Below are 15,350 nucleotides of genomic sequence, written 5' to 3' on the forward strand. Positions count from 1 at the left end.
GTCAACATCAGGGAGAAAAAGATGATGGCGGAGGATGGAAGGGAAGAGTCTGTGGCGACTGACGATGATTCAGACCAAACGGCAGCGGACGGAAGTTTAAACAGCACTGTGAGACAGTTTACTTTTTTTTCTGGAAACACTACGTGGTATTTAATATTACATGGTGTTTGACGTTGACTTAAAGCTTAGGGCAGAGCTTCCAGGCTAATACACGTCAGTATGTCACTCTAGTGTGTTGGCTTTTGCGTATAATTCAATTTACGGATATCTTCCTGTTATCACTGTTACTTGCCAAAAAATATTTTGCATGCTTCATATGAACAGCTGTTAGCTAAACAAAAAGTAATGAGTTGATGGATGGTCCACCTGCTTTACACTGAAGGCGCATGTTTTACGTACCTGTAAGTTTCAGAGGACACCTGAAGGGTCATCTAAAGGAAAACACCAGGTCGAAGTTCAGCATGTTACTGGAATATAATGCACCCAGGCTCTTGGGAATTCTGCATTGCTTTCAAATACTTGTTCTCAATTTCTCTCATTTAACATTTTACCTGCTGAGTCAACACATACATAAATTATGTGCTTTGCCTGGGTTCAGATGTGATCTCAGTGAGCAACCAGTTGGTTAGTATGTTTGAGATGAGGCCAATTTTGTGTCTTTCATAGAAGGAATGTGTCACCCATCCATCTGCTTAATGAATTAGCTGATTCAGGGTCAGGGCTGGAGCATGTCCCAGCTGTCGTGGACACAACGGTGGGGTGCACTTGAGGCTTGACAGAAGACAATAACAGGCAAAATGATGCTAGGAGTGGTTAAAAAAAAAAAAAGAAAGAAAAACAGCACAGCACTTTTGTATGCTATATTGAAGAAGTGGTGCACAGCGTTTTGAGAAATAACACAACCTAAAATTTGACTTCCTCCTTTTTCTTGTTTGCTGCTTCTTCTTTTTTACCAACCTGCCAGCTCTTTATAAGTTTACAGCAAAAGATTGCAGGGAAAAAACATGATACCCTATGTTATGGCAGTTTTCTAATTAATTTCTTGTTCTTGTTAATTTCTTGTTTCTTTCTGGTTTTTATTGGGAGGGGAAATCCATGTGGTCTAAATACTGAGGAGGTGTGTCCTCTGCATCAACTCCTGATCTCTGCTCCCGTGTTATCTTTTGTTGTGTTGACTCAGATGGTGGAGGAAGGCTCGACCCTGCTGCGCCGGATGGAGATCTGTGTAGCTGAGGCTGAGAAAAGGAGCGGCAAAAATGCAATGAGCATGCAGGAGACATTCACAGTGTACCTGATTGAAACAAGGTGAGCACAGTATGCTCCTTGTAAGTGCTATGGAAGAAAGTTCTGTGGGTTGAGCTGTGAGGTTTTGATACTATACATATTCATCTGTACTTCCTCTTGTAGTGTTGCTTAAATTCACTTCATCTTTTGGCTCAGTAACAGCAGAACAAAATTCTCCTGTGGTTCATTCCTTAAAGGCCAATGGATGCAGTTGCTGAAGGCCATAACCCAGCCCCTGACTGTCTGTGGAGGCGGTACAGTGAATTTGAACTGCTGCGGAACTACCTGATAGTTACCTATCCATACATCGTGGTGCCCCCTCTGCCTGAGAAGAGGGTGAGTGCACTGTGGCTCTGTTAAGTGATTCCTGCGCTGTTTGTCCTTTAAGAAACATATAATCTAATATTACAACACAGGTGTCACTTGAGAAATCTCCTCTAGTTTCCAGTTAACCTCTGATAATTGAAGGCTCATATCAGTCAGTATTGAGCTGAAAAGTCATTACTCTGTTGTAGCTATGAGCCAATTACACATACTTAGTGTATACAGTGCATGCCACGTGATAAACACCGTCATAATAATATCAAGTAATTCAGCAGTTTGTTATTGATGCCTGTGCACTCACATTGTTCCCTGAGTGCTGTTGCTGCCTGTATCAATAACAGCAACCTGTGGTACCAGCTGGGGAAAGAGAAAACATTAACAGGTGGTTGTCTTTAGAAGGCTCACCATACTGTCTGAGCCTTTGAAGTATTTAGACATTTTACAGATGAGTAATGCGATTGTTGCTGTATTACTTTATAATTCTGATGGATTTTCTGACTAAAAAAAATGATCCGCGTGATTATACAGACTCAGCTTAAGTTTAACCAACAAGACCGCTGACAGTTTTAGTTCCCCTTGGGAAAAGGCTTTCTGACAGTCAGTAAAGCAGTGACAATATCCCTAATGCAATTTACACTTACAGTCATGTGGAAAAAGATGTTTTTACAGTCATACAGAGTAACCTTCCCCAGATATGTGTAGTGTAGTGAAGTGCATCTTATTCACTAAAATTATAGCCACTCAAAATCATGTTGGACTGGAAATGCTAATTGGCATAATTTGTTTTGGTGTTTCATACTTAAAACAGAGAACTGAGAGTTGAATTAAATGGAATAATCTGCTAGATGAGGATCCTTTTTGGGTTGTTTGTGTATTATATGTCTGCAGTAGTATAGTGTAGGATAACATTTAGTGTCTGAAAAGCTCAAATGAAAGTCGTTTGTCTTGCTGCAAACAGGCAGAGTTTGTGTGGCATAAGCTGTCTGCAGACAACATGGACCCTGACTTTGTGGAGCGCCGCAGGGTCGGGCTCGAGAACTTCCTGCTTCGTGTGGCTTCTCATCCAGTCCTCTCCAATGACAAGATCCTTTACCACTTCCTCACTGAGGTACATAAGGCTGCAGTCTGGGTCAATTCACCTGATCAAATAATCTCTTATAGATGCATTCCTGAAGTATAACTAACCTTCTGTGTGTGTGGCAGGAGCATGGCTGGAAAGAAGTGGTGTATGAGACGGGATTTCAGGCAAAGGTACTGGACATTTGTGAGCATCTGTTTCTTGACTCTTATCTGCAGTTATGCAGATATTCTATATTCTCAATGTTCGCAGTAAGTTTAAATCTCTCCTGTAACTCCTGCAGGCTGATTCCAGGCTTAGGGCTCTCAGTGCCACCTTTAGGGTGAGAAATCCTGACAAGTAAGTTCATGTTTCATTAAGAGGTATTTTTGTTTTTGTAATAAACATTTCATTAAAATCATCAACAGAGAAATAAAACAGTAATTTAGCCAATCAGCCAGACATGCAAAAAAATGTGTCTGTGGATATTCTCAGAAACACACTAGTTTGGAACTTTCTACGTGGTTAAGCCGGGTCTATTGTTAATACCAAATTTCGGAGGTTTTCCGCCATGTCAAGCAAAGTGCAGTGTGGCACAAGAAGGGGAGACATAACAGGACCAATAGAATACAGTAGTTCATGTAAAGACCATGAGCAGCCGCAAAAAACGACATAATACGGGCAGAGCAGCCGGCTCATCAAAATTTTGTGTTGTTTGTTCAACCAGTGCATGTCATTTTCTGTGTATATGGACCTATAGGCAGTATACAGTAGGTGGTCTGTTGCATCATTGTTGTAGATCATTCTTCATAAGTGGCTGAATGTTTGTGTAGTTCAGTATAATCAAGCTCTAAAATAGAGGTCCAAGGGGTATACTACCAATCAAGTTTGACATAGCCAAGCTTAGCTGGCATTAGTTGGCTTGACAAATTTTAAACCCTCATTCAGAGAAAAGGGTCTTGTGATGATATTAATCAAGTTTCTTTATTAACCCAGGTGTTCTGCTTCAGGCTCTGTGTAAAATCACATGAAAGGAGACTTTGATTCTTCTTTCACACCAAATGAACTGATCGAGTACTTCAGTCAGAGGTCTCATTATGGTCCATAGCAGCCAAGTTGGCAAAGATATATCACTTTTGAAAGCCTGGAATATCACATTTTTTCTTTAGTTAATAATAAAGTATAACACAATAATTGAATTATTGATTGATCATAGTAGGTCTTAAAATGAAATAAACCAAGAAACTAAATCATTTGTAGATAGACACACACTGTTATATAACTTAATTTAAAAAGTAATCAAAGGAAATTTTAATCTCCATCTTGTGTGTCTTCATTCTGTTTATTCAGACGCTTCATGGAGATGAAACATTACAGTGATGAGCTGCAGTCTCACACATCTCAGCTGCTCCGAGCACGAGCAGTGAGTCTCTTTTTCCTGTTTCACTCTCTCTCTCTTTCACACACACACACAAACACACACACACAGGAAAGCGTGTTTTCCTACATTTTTTGCCCTTTGGGAATAGCAGAAGCAAGTTCTAAACACAACAATGACGTGCCATTATCCAGCCTTCCAAGATGATGAGGTGAACTTGTTTTCACACATTTTACAATGTGGTCACATTAAAGGCTTTTATTATAGCTACTTAAAGAAATCAGTTCCAGTCACTGGTACTGAGCTCACAGAATAACTGAATGAAAGTTACCTGTTAACTTCAGAAACACTGATCTTTCTTTGTATCTCTTGCAGAGGGTTGCTGATCGACTATACGGTGTTTACAAAGTTCATGGGAACTATGGAAGAGTCTTCAGGTTTGATAAGTTTATCATAATGTATCTGCAAGACTCTGGTTTCATTATGTAGTGGCGCAGTGGGTAGGCGCTCGCCTTGCAGCCAGAGGGTTGCTGGTTCGAGCCCCTGTGCTGCGTTGTGTCCTTGGGCAAGACACTTAAACCACATTGGCCAACGGTAGTGCTCGTCTCTGGATGAGTAATCTGGAACGATCATTTCGTTGTGTTTCTTGTGTGCACAATGAGAATGAGTTGAATCTAATTTCTCACTCTCTTAGTCAGTTTGAGTCCAGATCCAGAATTTTAACTTTACAAGCTGCACAGCATACAACACCATCTGTCCTTAAAGGCTCAGACTGGGCCCAGTTTCAATTACTTTAGACAAAACAAGCTCCTGGCAACTTTAATATATATTATAGCATGTGCTTTATAATAAAGTATTGCTTTTTAGTAAATTGTGCACCATGTGTTTTGACAATATTTTGTCAAATGTTGCAGTGTGTGGGCGCCTGGGTGGCTTAGTGGTGAAGCCGGCGACCACATACATATGCTGCGTTGTTGTGCAGGCGGCGCAGGTTCGCGTCCTGGCCTGTCGCCAGTTTGCCTGTGTGTCTTCCCCTGTATCTTTCCCCCATTTCCTGTCTCTCTCTACTGTCAATAAAAGCTGCTGTGGCCAAAAATGCAAAAAAAAAAAATGTTGCAGTGTGTGACAAACTGTACTTATTTGCAAACACTTGTGTGTGTGTGTGTGTGTGTGTTCATGCATCCATTTATTCACTGCAGTGAGTGGAGCGCCATAGAGAGAGAGATGGGAGATGGACTGCAAAGCGCCGGTCATCATATGGATGCGTACGTTTCCCTAATCTCTCTGTCTCACTGTTATTGTTTTAATCAGTTGAATGTAGCTTCTCAACAGATACAATTTTTCCAAATAACAGATACATTTAACACATAGTGCAGGGGCAGTATTAGCTGTGTTTCATCTGAAGTGGGATTTTGTTTTTGTCACATGGCTGCAGATATGCTGCCTCAATAGATGATATCTTAGAAGAGGAGGAACACTATGCAGACCAGCTGAAAGAATATCTTTCCTATGCTGAAGCTTTGAGGTAAGACCAAGTTGTGACCACAAATATTTTAAAGCCGGGGCTCTCAAAGGATGTTGGGAGAGTGTGATAAGGAAGTACTACTACTACTACTGTGGATTTCTTTGTTCCATGTAATACTATGATATAGAAGCTCAAAATATGACAAAGGGAAGATATCAAGTTCAGCTGTTCCATTCAAGTCATCGTGGCAGACTAAATGTTTACACCAGTGACAAATACAGCTGGTATAAAGAGCAGTCAATTGAATATTGATGAAAAAAAATTTAAACCAGTATAAAAAATGACAATTAGCAAACCACTCAAGTGGCACATTACAAAGTAACCAAAAGTATTAATATGTGCATTTTTCTTGTGTGACACCAAAGTCCTTGTGTGTCCTCAGGGAGGTGTCCAAAGGTCTACTATGAAGCTTGGGTGTGATAGGCCAAAGCACTACCGAGATACAAACTCACTGCCTTCAGTTAATTCAGTTAATTGTTGCTGGCAAATGCTTCTGCAAATCAAAATGAAATGTGTTACCTTTGTGAGGCTTGCTCTGAAGATCATATATACTAAGCGTCATGAAAATTGGACAAAATTTGCAACTTTTGAAAAATTTGTTTCACGTTGTATAAAAGTCAATATGGCAGAAAATCCGATATGGCGGAAAATGATGGGTGTGTTGAACTCGGCTTGTTACAAGGATTCCAACTTTACCTCAGTTTCTAAAATTGGCCACACATGTCACAAGTTATGGTCACAACAAGGAAAAAAAGTTGATGATATTATAATAATAATAACAATAATAATAATAAGAAGAAAACCTACAATCATTATGGGTGCCCACTGCATTGCTGCTTGGCCCCCCAATTAAAGAGCAAATTAAAAATTATGACTCAATATCTGAAGTGTATTTATAAATAAATAACTTTGTGTTTTTAATTTGTGTTTGGTCAATTATTTCATTTTTGTAACAAAGCGTCTTAGCAGTGAATCTTATAGCACTGGAAAGCCTGTTTATTTTCATAAGGAAAATGCATTTGTGGGTTGAGCAGCAGAGTTGAGTATGACAGTTGCACCCATAAAAAACTTACTAAATCTCCTCTGCCAGTGCCAAACAGCTTATTCTGCTATGTTCTGTGGTGACCAATCAAGGCAGCATGCATGCAGTGGGATGGATTGTCTCCTTTCAGACTCAGATGTTGTATGTGTTCACTGTATTGCTGCTGTTTTTCCTCTACAGTGTCAAAGGCATCTATTTGGACATACAGTACAGAGATAATGATGCACGGTTGTATTCATTGCTTTGGCAGGGCAGTGTGCAGGAAACATGAACTGACCCAGTTTGAGCTGGAGATGGCCTCGCAGGATCTCATCTCTAAGAAACAGCAACGTGAAGAGCTGTCTACAGGGGTACACTGCTCATTTTTTACATGTATTCCTTTTCCTTGCCTAATAACACTTACCCATGACTACATGGGAATGTGTAGCATATGCAGACTCTTAACAGAGCAGATTTGTAATGGTGTGCATCATTTTAGTGGCTACCTGTGAGCTTTCCTCTTGGGATTGTCTTCAGTTTTTGGACCCAGCACAAAAGCCTGAGGTGAAATTTTAAAACAGATTTTTGCTGAGTTAGTGTAACCTTAGTACCTTGAAATCCACAGACTATGGTAGACTCTGTGAAGTTACTACTCATACTACTCATACTATGAAAATAAATGTAGATGATAGTATTTACCCTAAATGACTTTAAGAAATGGCCTAAAAAGGCCCAGAGGAGGTTTCCACAATAACTATATACATTCCACATAAAAAAATTTAAAAAAACAAAAAACTGAAACCCTCCTCCGTGAATCGCCACCTTATCGTGGTGGAGGGGTTTGTGTGTCCCAGTGATCCCAGGAGCTATGTTGTCTGGGGGCTTGTCCCCCTGGTAGGGTCTCCCATGGCAAACTGGTCCTGGGTGAGGGTCCAGACAAAGAGCGGTTCAGAAGACCCTTATGAGTGAAAAAACAAGGGAACAGTTTACCCTGCCCGGGATAGGGTTACCGGGGCCCCACCCTGGAGCCAGGCCTGGGGAGGGAGCTCGAGGGAGAGCGTCTGGTGGCCAGGCATTAGCCAGTGGTGCTTGGCCGGGCACAGCCCGAAGAGGTTACATGGGCCCGCCCTCCTGCAGGCCCACCACCCGCAGGAGGTGTCGTAGGGGTCGGGTGCAGTGTGTGTCGGGCGGTGGCCGAGGGCGGAGGCCCTGGCGGACTGATCCCCGGCTATCGAAACTGGCTATTGGGACATGGAATGTCACCTCTCTGGTGGGGAAGGAGCCTGAGCTAGTGCGTGAGGTTGAGAGATACCAGCTAGATATAGTTGGGCTCACCTCAACGCATGGCCTGGGCTCTGGAACCAGTCTCCTGGAGAAGGGCTGGACTCTGTTCCAGTCTGGAGTTGCCCTCGGTGAGAGGCGGCGAGCTGGGGTGGGTATTCTTGTATCATCCCCGGCTTGCTGCCTGTACGTCGGAGTTTTCACCGGTGGACGAGAGGGTAGTTTCCCTGCGCCTTCGGGCTGGGGAACGGGCTGGGGAATGGGTCCTGACTATGACCTGGATGACTGAGAATCTACACAGACATATGTCCTGACTGTTGTTTGCGCTTATGCGCCGAATGACAGTTCAGGGTACCCACTCTTTTTGGAGTTGCTGGGCGGGGTGCTGGAGAGTGCTCCATCTGGTGACTCCATAGTCTTGCTGGGAGACTTCAACGCTCACGTGGGCAATGACAGTGAGACCTGGAGGGGCGTGATTGGGAGGAGCGGCCTGCCCGATCTGAACCCGAATGGTGTTTTGTTATTGGACTTCTGTGCAAACCACAGTTTGTCCATAACAAACACTGTGTTCGAACACAAGGATGTCCATAAGTGCACATGGCACCAGGACACCCTAGGTCGCAGGTCGATGATCGATTTTGTAATCGTATCATCAGATCTGCGGCCGTATGTTTTGGACACTCGGGTGAAGAGAGGAGCTGAGCTGTCAACTGATCACCACCTGGTGGTGAGTTGGATCAGGTGGCGGGGGAAGATGCTGGACAGACCTGGCACACCTAAACGTATTGTGAGGGTGCGCTGGGAACGCCTGGCAGAAGCCCCAGTCCGGGAGATCTTCAACTCCCACCTCCGGCAGAACTTCGACAGCATTCCGAGGGAGGCTGAGGACATTGAGTCCGAATGGACCATGTTCCGCACCTCCATTGTTGAGGCTGCTGCTCAGAGCTGTGGCTGCAAGGTGTTTGGTGCCTGTCGTGGTGGTAACCCCCGAACCAGATGGTGGTCACCGGAGGTGAAGGGAGCCATCAAGCTGAAGAAAGAGTCCTATCGGGCTTGGTTAGCCTGTGGGACTCCAGAGGCAGCTGACAGGTATCGACAGGCCAAGCGGAATGCAGCTCGGGTAGTGGCCAAAGCAAAAACTCGGGTGTGGGAGGAGTTCGGTGAGGCTATGGAAAAAGACTTTCGGACGGCATCGAAGCGATTCTGGCAAACCGTCAGGCAACTCAGGAGGGGAAAGCAGTGCTTCACTCACACTGTTTATAGTGCGGGGGAAGGGGGGGGGGGGTGCTGCTGACTTCAACTGAGGCTATAGTCGAACGGTGGAAGGAATACTTCGAGGACCTTCTGAATCCCACTGACACACCTTCTGTAGTGGAAGCAGAGTCTGGGGATGAGGGGGATGACTTGACCATCACTGGGGGTGAGGTCACTGAGGTAGTTAAACAACTCCTTGGTGGCAGAGCCCCTGGGGTGGACGAGATTCGCCCTGAGTTCCTGAAGGCTCTGGATGTTGTAGGGCTGTCTTGGTTGACACGACTCTGCAACATCGCGTGGAGATCTGGGGCAGTGCCATTGGATTGGCAGACCGGGGTGGTGGTCCCCATCTTTAAGAAGGGAGACCGGAGGGTGTGCTCCAACTTTCGGGGGATCACACTCCTCAGCCTCCCCAGTAAGGTCTATGCCAGGGTGCTGGAAAGGAGGGTCCGTCCGTTAGTCGAACCTCGGATTCAGGAGGAACAATGCGGTTTTCGTCCTGGTCGTGGAACGCTGGACCAGCTCTTTATCCTCTCAAGGATATTCGAGTGTGCGTGGGAGTTTGCCCAACCAGTCTACTTGTGCTTTGTGGACTTGGAGAAGGCATTCGACCGTGTCCCTCGGGGTGTCCTTTGGGAGGTTCTGCGGGAGTATGGGGTGTCTGGCCCATTGTTGCGGGCCATTCAGTCCTTGTACAACCACAGTGAGAGCTTGGTCCGTATAGCCGGTAATAAGTCGGATTCGTTTCCTGTGGGTGTTGGACTCCGTCAGGGCTGCCCTTTGTCACCGATTCTGTTCATAATTTTTATGGACAGAATTTCTAGGCGTAGCCAGGTGGCGGAAGGCTTGTTCCTTGGTGGCCTCAGAGTCTCATCTCTGCTTTTTGCAGATGATGCGGTTCTGTTGGCTTCATCGGGGGGGGCCTCCAGCTCGCAGTGGAACGGTTCGCAGCCGAGTGTGAAGCGGCTGGCATGAGAATCAGCACCTCTAAGGCTGAGGCCATGGTCCTCAGCCGGAAAAGGGTGGAGTGCCATCTCCGGCTCAGGAACGAGTTCTTGCCTCAAGTGGAGGAGTTCAAGTATCTCGGGGTCTTGTTCACGAGTGATGGGAGAAGGGAACGGGAGATCGACAGGCGGATCGGGGCTGCTTCTGCAGTGATGCGGACGCTGCACCGGTCCGTCGTGGTGAAGAGGGAGCTTAGCGTAAAAGCGAAGCTCTCGATTTACCGGTCGATCTACGTTCCTACCCTCACCTATGGTCACGAGCTTTGGGTAGTGACCGAAAGAATAAGATCGCGAATACAAGTGGCAGAAATGAGTTTCCTTCGAAGGGTGGCTGGCCTCTCCCTTAGAGATAGGGTGAGGAGTGCGGCCATCTGGGAGGGGCTCAGAGTAGAGCCGCTGCTCCTCCACATCGAAAGGAGCCAGTTGAGGTGGCTCGGGCATCTGATTAGGATGCCTCCTGGCCGCCTCCTGGGTGAGGTGTTCCGGGCATGTCCCACCGGAAAGAGGCCCCGTGGTAGACCCAGGACACGCTGGAGAGATTATGTATCTCGGCTGGCCTGGGAACGCCTTGGGGTCCCTCTGGATGAGCTGGAGGAGGTGGCTGGGGAGAGGGAAGCCTGGGCTTCTCTGCTTAGGCTTCTGCCCCCGCGACCCGGCCCCGGATAAGCGGAAGAAAATGGATGGATGGAAAAAACTGAAACCCAGATTATTTTTGAAGTTTGCATTGCAGATCTCTGTGACTCTGACTTAAGCACCACTTGTGCATTCAGTATAGATACAGAATTGACTGCAGTGTCTGGAGGAAGTATCTCTGTTGCACTGACACTGAGTTGCTGCTCCTAGAGACAAACCACAAGACAAGGCTCTTTTTATTTGGCTCTTGTATTTGTACCACTCTGCTCATGCTTCATAACATTCAGTTCTCAGACTCTCTCTAGGAATTCTTTAGGCCTAAGCTACAATCTTTAAGTTAGTTATTGTTACTTATAAACTTACTGTTACTGTTGACTAATTATACACATACAGTAAAAACCATCAAATGGCATTCACTTTGAGCTGTTCACTTTTGTTCACTATTAACTGTGGACTAAATCATTCATTGCTGTATGTGAACGAGGTTAACTATAATTCAGTTTTCCCTCGCTGGTGTAGCCATTGTCATCATGATCCTTTGTGTTTTCTCACTCAGCACCATTGTATCTGAGTAGAAACAAGACCTATGCAACTATCTACAGTTTTCAGTGTTCTGCCTTTTCCCCTTGATTCCTCAGATAGTGCGGACATTCTCCTTCAAAGGCATGACCAACAAGCTTTTTGGACAAGAAGCACCTGAGCAGAGGGAGGCCAGGCTGAAACTGCTGGAGGATCTGATAGCAGAGGGTGAAGAGACTGTTAAGGAGAAAACGGTTGAGCGCGAGTAAGTGGTGAAAGCTGCTTAATATGGGCAGATTGTGGGTAAAAGCAGCCTTAAATGTTTTGAGTCCTGTGTTGATTTAAAGATGATATATCTTTGACTGCAGAGAGCATATTGAAAGGGCCTGGGTGGACATTCAGCGCTTCAAAGAGCAGAAAGACAAAGACCTACGGGAAGCTCTCATCAGCTATGCTGTCATGCAGATCAGCATGTGCAAAAAGGTACAGAGCACATCAGCCAGCTGAAGTTCAAAGAAAAACTGTGGCACCCAAGTTTATCAAATGTTTTTGTTTCTGCTCGTTAACTGCAGGGAATACAAGTTTGGAGCAATGCCAAAGAATGTTTCCTCAAGATGTGAAGCTGAGAAAGTACTGGGATGATTTCCTCCTTCTGGGATGATTCTGGGAAAATGATGACAACAGTCTCGAGTTAAGGTCCGAAAACAGCAGTGTGTATAGAAATGTGATGTCTGTACAAAACAAAGTTTAACATGTAATTTGCATTAGTGATTTAAATGCACTTTTGTGGTGGAAACAGGCTTAGGAGGGTGGTGAATCACTCAAAGCACATGACCTGAGTGCTGGAGCGCAGCATTCCCAGGCTTAGCTGAGACATGTTTTTCTAACTTTAAACAGGTGCTTTAAGTTTTTAAGGTCAGGTAACTGTTAATAGGATAACGAAATGCATTTTGACAACATGGTTGTGGGTGTGGAGTTTCTGACAGATTAAAGAAATATAATATAAAATTGTATTGGGAGAAGGATGTAGGGTTTTGATCCACACAAGAGCCTTTAAGTCTGATCTCAGACACTTTTGCATCATTCTCTTATTTTTTTTTTAATCTGTGTCCACTAGGGCTGCAACGATTCCTCAAGTAATTTTAATAATTCATTTATAAAAAAAATACTCGCCACAAATTTGTTGCCTCAATGCTTCGTTTAAACTCTGCAGCGCTCAGGTACCTCCATGTAAGTGAAGTGTTTTACCCACATTAGCAGCATTAAAGTTCTCTGTCGCTGCAACGGATTGTGACGTCATTTGGAAAAAAAAGACACTTTTAACACAGAGCAGATCATCGCTGACACGTTTTTCCACACCTCCACTGCTCTCTACACCTGTGTGTGTGTGTGTGTGTGTGTGTGTGTGTGTGTGTGTGTGTGTATGTGTGTGTGTGTGTGTGTGTGTGTGTGTGTGCTCACTGTGCTGAGAATTTCAGCTGTTAGCTACCGGGACGGATCGCCGCGTCCACAGTTTGCTAGCGGGCACCGCTATTAGCACTAGCGATCGTTCAGTAACGACAGGACACCCCACCCCAGCACCACCCGTTCAGTACAGAGGGGCTCTATCAAACTATTTCCTATGTTTTAATCCCTGAATAGTGACTAAAAATAGACCTGCAGTAGAAACGTGTGAATACAAAGCATTACAACATTAAGCTCATGCAGCGCCCAGTTTTTCAACAAAAACACTGATAACACAACGGCAGCAGTTGTTTTATGTGCAGTTTGTCTGCACACGCCCAGCAAGTGCAAAGGCGGATTTGGATCCCAGCACTTTTTCCTGTAACCACCAATAAAACCTTTACTGGGAACCAGCTGGAGGTCCTTTATCAACCACCTGATCAAGAAGCGCCAACGTGAAGAAAAGAGAACTTTGTAGCTGCTCCATCTATTGCTCTTTGTTTCACAGCACAAAATCTGCAGTAAATCTAGTTAAAATAGTTAAAATATGCAGATGAACTGTTTAGACAAAAGTATTTCTTATCCGATTACTTGATTAATTGATACAATACTCGATTACTAAAACAATCAGTGGTTGCAGCCCTAGTATCCACTTAATTTCCAGGTTTTATGCATGCACAAACCTACTCTGGACTGTACTGTCCCTTAGGTTTCATTTATTATGAAACCCGTCAACTGAACCCAAGTGCAGTTTGTTCATGTGTGTGAAAGTAAAGTAGGCAATAGTTATGTTGAGTCACCAAATAAATTCACCTCCTGACCATCAACAATAAAGGAACTTCACCTCTGCTAATTGAAGTTTATGAATTGGACCTTTCAGTGTTTTTTTTTTTGCAGTGTTGGTGCATTTTGGAGCATTTAATGTCAGATAAATAATATAATCTGCTGTGTGACATAAACCAAGATGTTTTTGCCTCAGTTTTGGGGAGTGAAATTCTAGCACATTATTAATCCATTTCTATCACTAATGAGCAGGTGTCTGTGTCAGTGCGTAGCGCTCATACTGTGTATGAATGCAACTTGCTAACCAAGCTTGCTAGCATTAGCGGGTTATCTAGCACTTCATCCTCGTGGCAGCAGCAAAATGCCCAAATCAGTAGATAATTTCACAGTAGCTTTACCCAGAGTATGTACAGCTATAGCATATATCAAACTAATAGTTTGATGTATGCTGTATACAAAGCATTACTTAATGGGTCACATGTAAATATAGCCATTGCCATGTGAAATAATAAAACTAGCAGTCCAAAGGGTCCTACAACTCCCAATGGAAAAGTTGGAGCTCCATCTTTGAGAGCCGTACCATCATGTGGTAAACTGTTTGTGATACCACTTTCCAACAAGGGGAGCTGATTGGTCAGATCAGTAAAGTTATGTAAAGTAAAATTATTGGAGCTAAGAAGCCAGAGTCCATATCTTACTAAACAAATACAATTTTTATTTTAGAACAGCCAATGTAGTAGTAGTAGTAAGAGTAGTAGTGACAACTCATACTTCAATAAGGAGAGATCATTGGGAGAAATTGAACAAGATTTATTGATAATACAAATAGTTGTCTCGAGGAAGGCGGGCAGAAAGATGATTGGACTAGAAGAGATGAGGTCAGCATTGAGTTTGACAGCGTGGAAAAGTGGAGGCGATGACTGAGAAATGACCAAACACCTGGGAAAGAAAGAGGATAAGTGATTTCAGATCTTCCTTATTGAACTTAAGCCTAAGCTTCATAACTCAGTACTTAACAAATTTATTAGCCCACCACCCAGTGTAAGTTATATGCCACAGCTGCCCTAAACTGTATTGCTAATTACCAAAATAATTTTTTATGTTTTTGTAGTGGTTAATCCACAAGTATGCACAACCTCTTTAAATCAAAATTCAGTTTTTAATGCTAAAATACAATTATTGTTGTTACCCATGAATTCTTAAATTTAAGTAGATTATTCCTTTTGATTAAGATGCTAAATTACTGTTATTTGCATTCCTGAACAGAAAAATGATTTTTAGTGGTTGAATGTTATGCTTGATTAATTTTTAAGTTCAGTGCTGGCACAGTGAATTCAGTTCACTGAATTTAGGAATTTTCAGATTTAAACACATTTTTTGACAGATTCCTAAAATATTTTTTTCTTGTTTTTATGACAGGTGGCCTAAAAATTTGTTAAGCACTGTGTGATAAGCCACACTAAACATCTGAGATTCGTTTCATTTATTGACTAAGACTTTTTGAACATTAGTTCTTAAATGTTCTTTAAATAACTTTTGATTTGTTCTAAACACTTGCCGGCAATAAAAGCTTTGTGAGTGTTATGTTTCCTTTTAAGTCTGTGTTTGGATGTGGCTCCTTTTTGGTCTATTTGAATAAAAACCTGTGACATCACTAGCTGTATCTTTGTCCATTTTTATGATTTACATGATTTTTGGTGGTAGTGACCTTTGTGAGCAGAACTAGCAGCAGATATCATCAGTGTCATATCAGAGCCAGTTTGGGAGAGCAGTTCCACTTCTATGAAGCCCATTGTACAACAATCCTAATTATACAATTAGCTTCAATTCTGCCAGGAATGCAG

General features: G+C 43.5%; 1 protein-coding gene across 1 annotated transcript; it reads left to right on the forward strand.

Annotated features, from left to right (window-relative positions):
• On the forward strand, positions 1-15,146 carry LOC115773732 (sorting nexin-4-like). Its single transcript, XM_030720625.1, has 14 exons — positions 1-108; positions 1,181-1,305; positions 1,482-1,620; positions 2,567-2,716; positions 2,812-2,859; positions 2,970-3,025; positions 4,016-4,088; positions 4,419-4,480; positions 5,243-5,308; positions 5,479-5,568; positions 6,861-6,960; positions 11,400-11,545; positions 11,649-11,763; positions 11,853-15,146. Exons 1-14 carry the CDS (start codon positions 22-24, stop codon positions 11,898-11,900), a joined length of 1,305 nt encoding a protein of 434 aa, XP_030576485.1. The 5' UTR covers positions 1-21; the 3' UTR covers positions 11,901-15,146.
• The last annotated feature ends 204 nt before the right edge of the window (positions 15,147-15,350 follow it).

This window comes from Archocentrus centrarchus, chromosome 23 (assembly GCF_007364275.1).
Source record: "Archocentrus centrarchus isolate MPI-CPG fArcCen1 chromosome 23, fArcCen1, whole genome shotgun sequence".
Lineage (NCBI taxonomy): Eukaryota > Metazoa > Chordata > Actinopteri > Cichliformes > Cichlidae > Archocentrus > Archocentrus centrarchus.

Coding starts and splice junctions, on each gene's coding strand:
- LOC115773732 (XM_030720625.1), top strand. CDS start 22: ATGATGGCGGAGGATGGAAGGGAAGAGTCTGTGGCGACTGACGATGAT. Junction 1,306..1,481: donor GTGTACCTGATTGAAACAAG/GTGAGCACAGTA, acceptor CATTCCTTAAAG/GCCAATGGATGCAGTTGCTG. Junction 2,860..2,969: donor AGACGGGATTTCAGGCAAAG/GTACTGGACATT, acceptor TAACTCCTGCAG/GCTGATTCCAGGCTTAGGGC.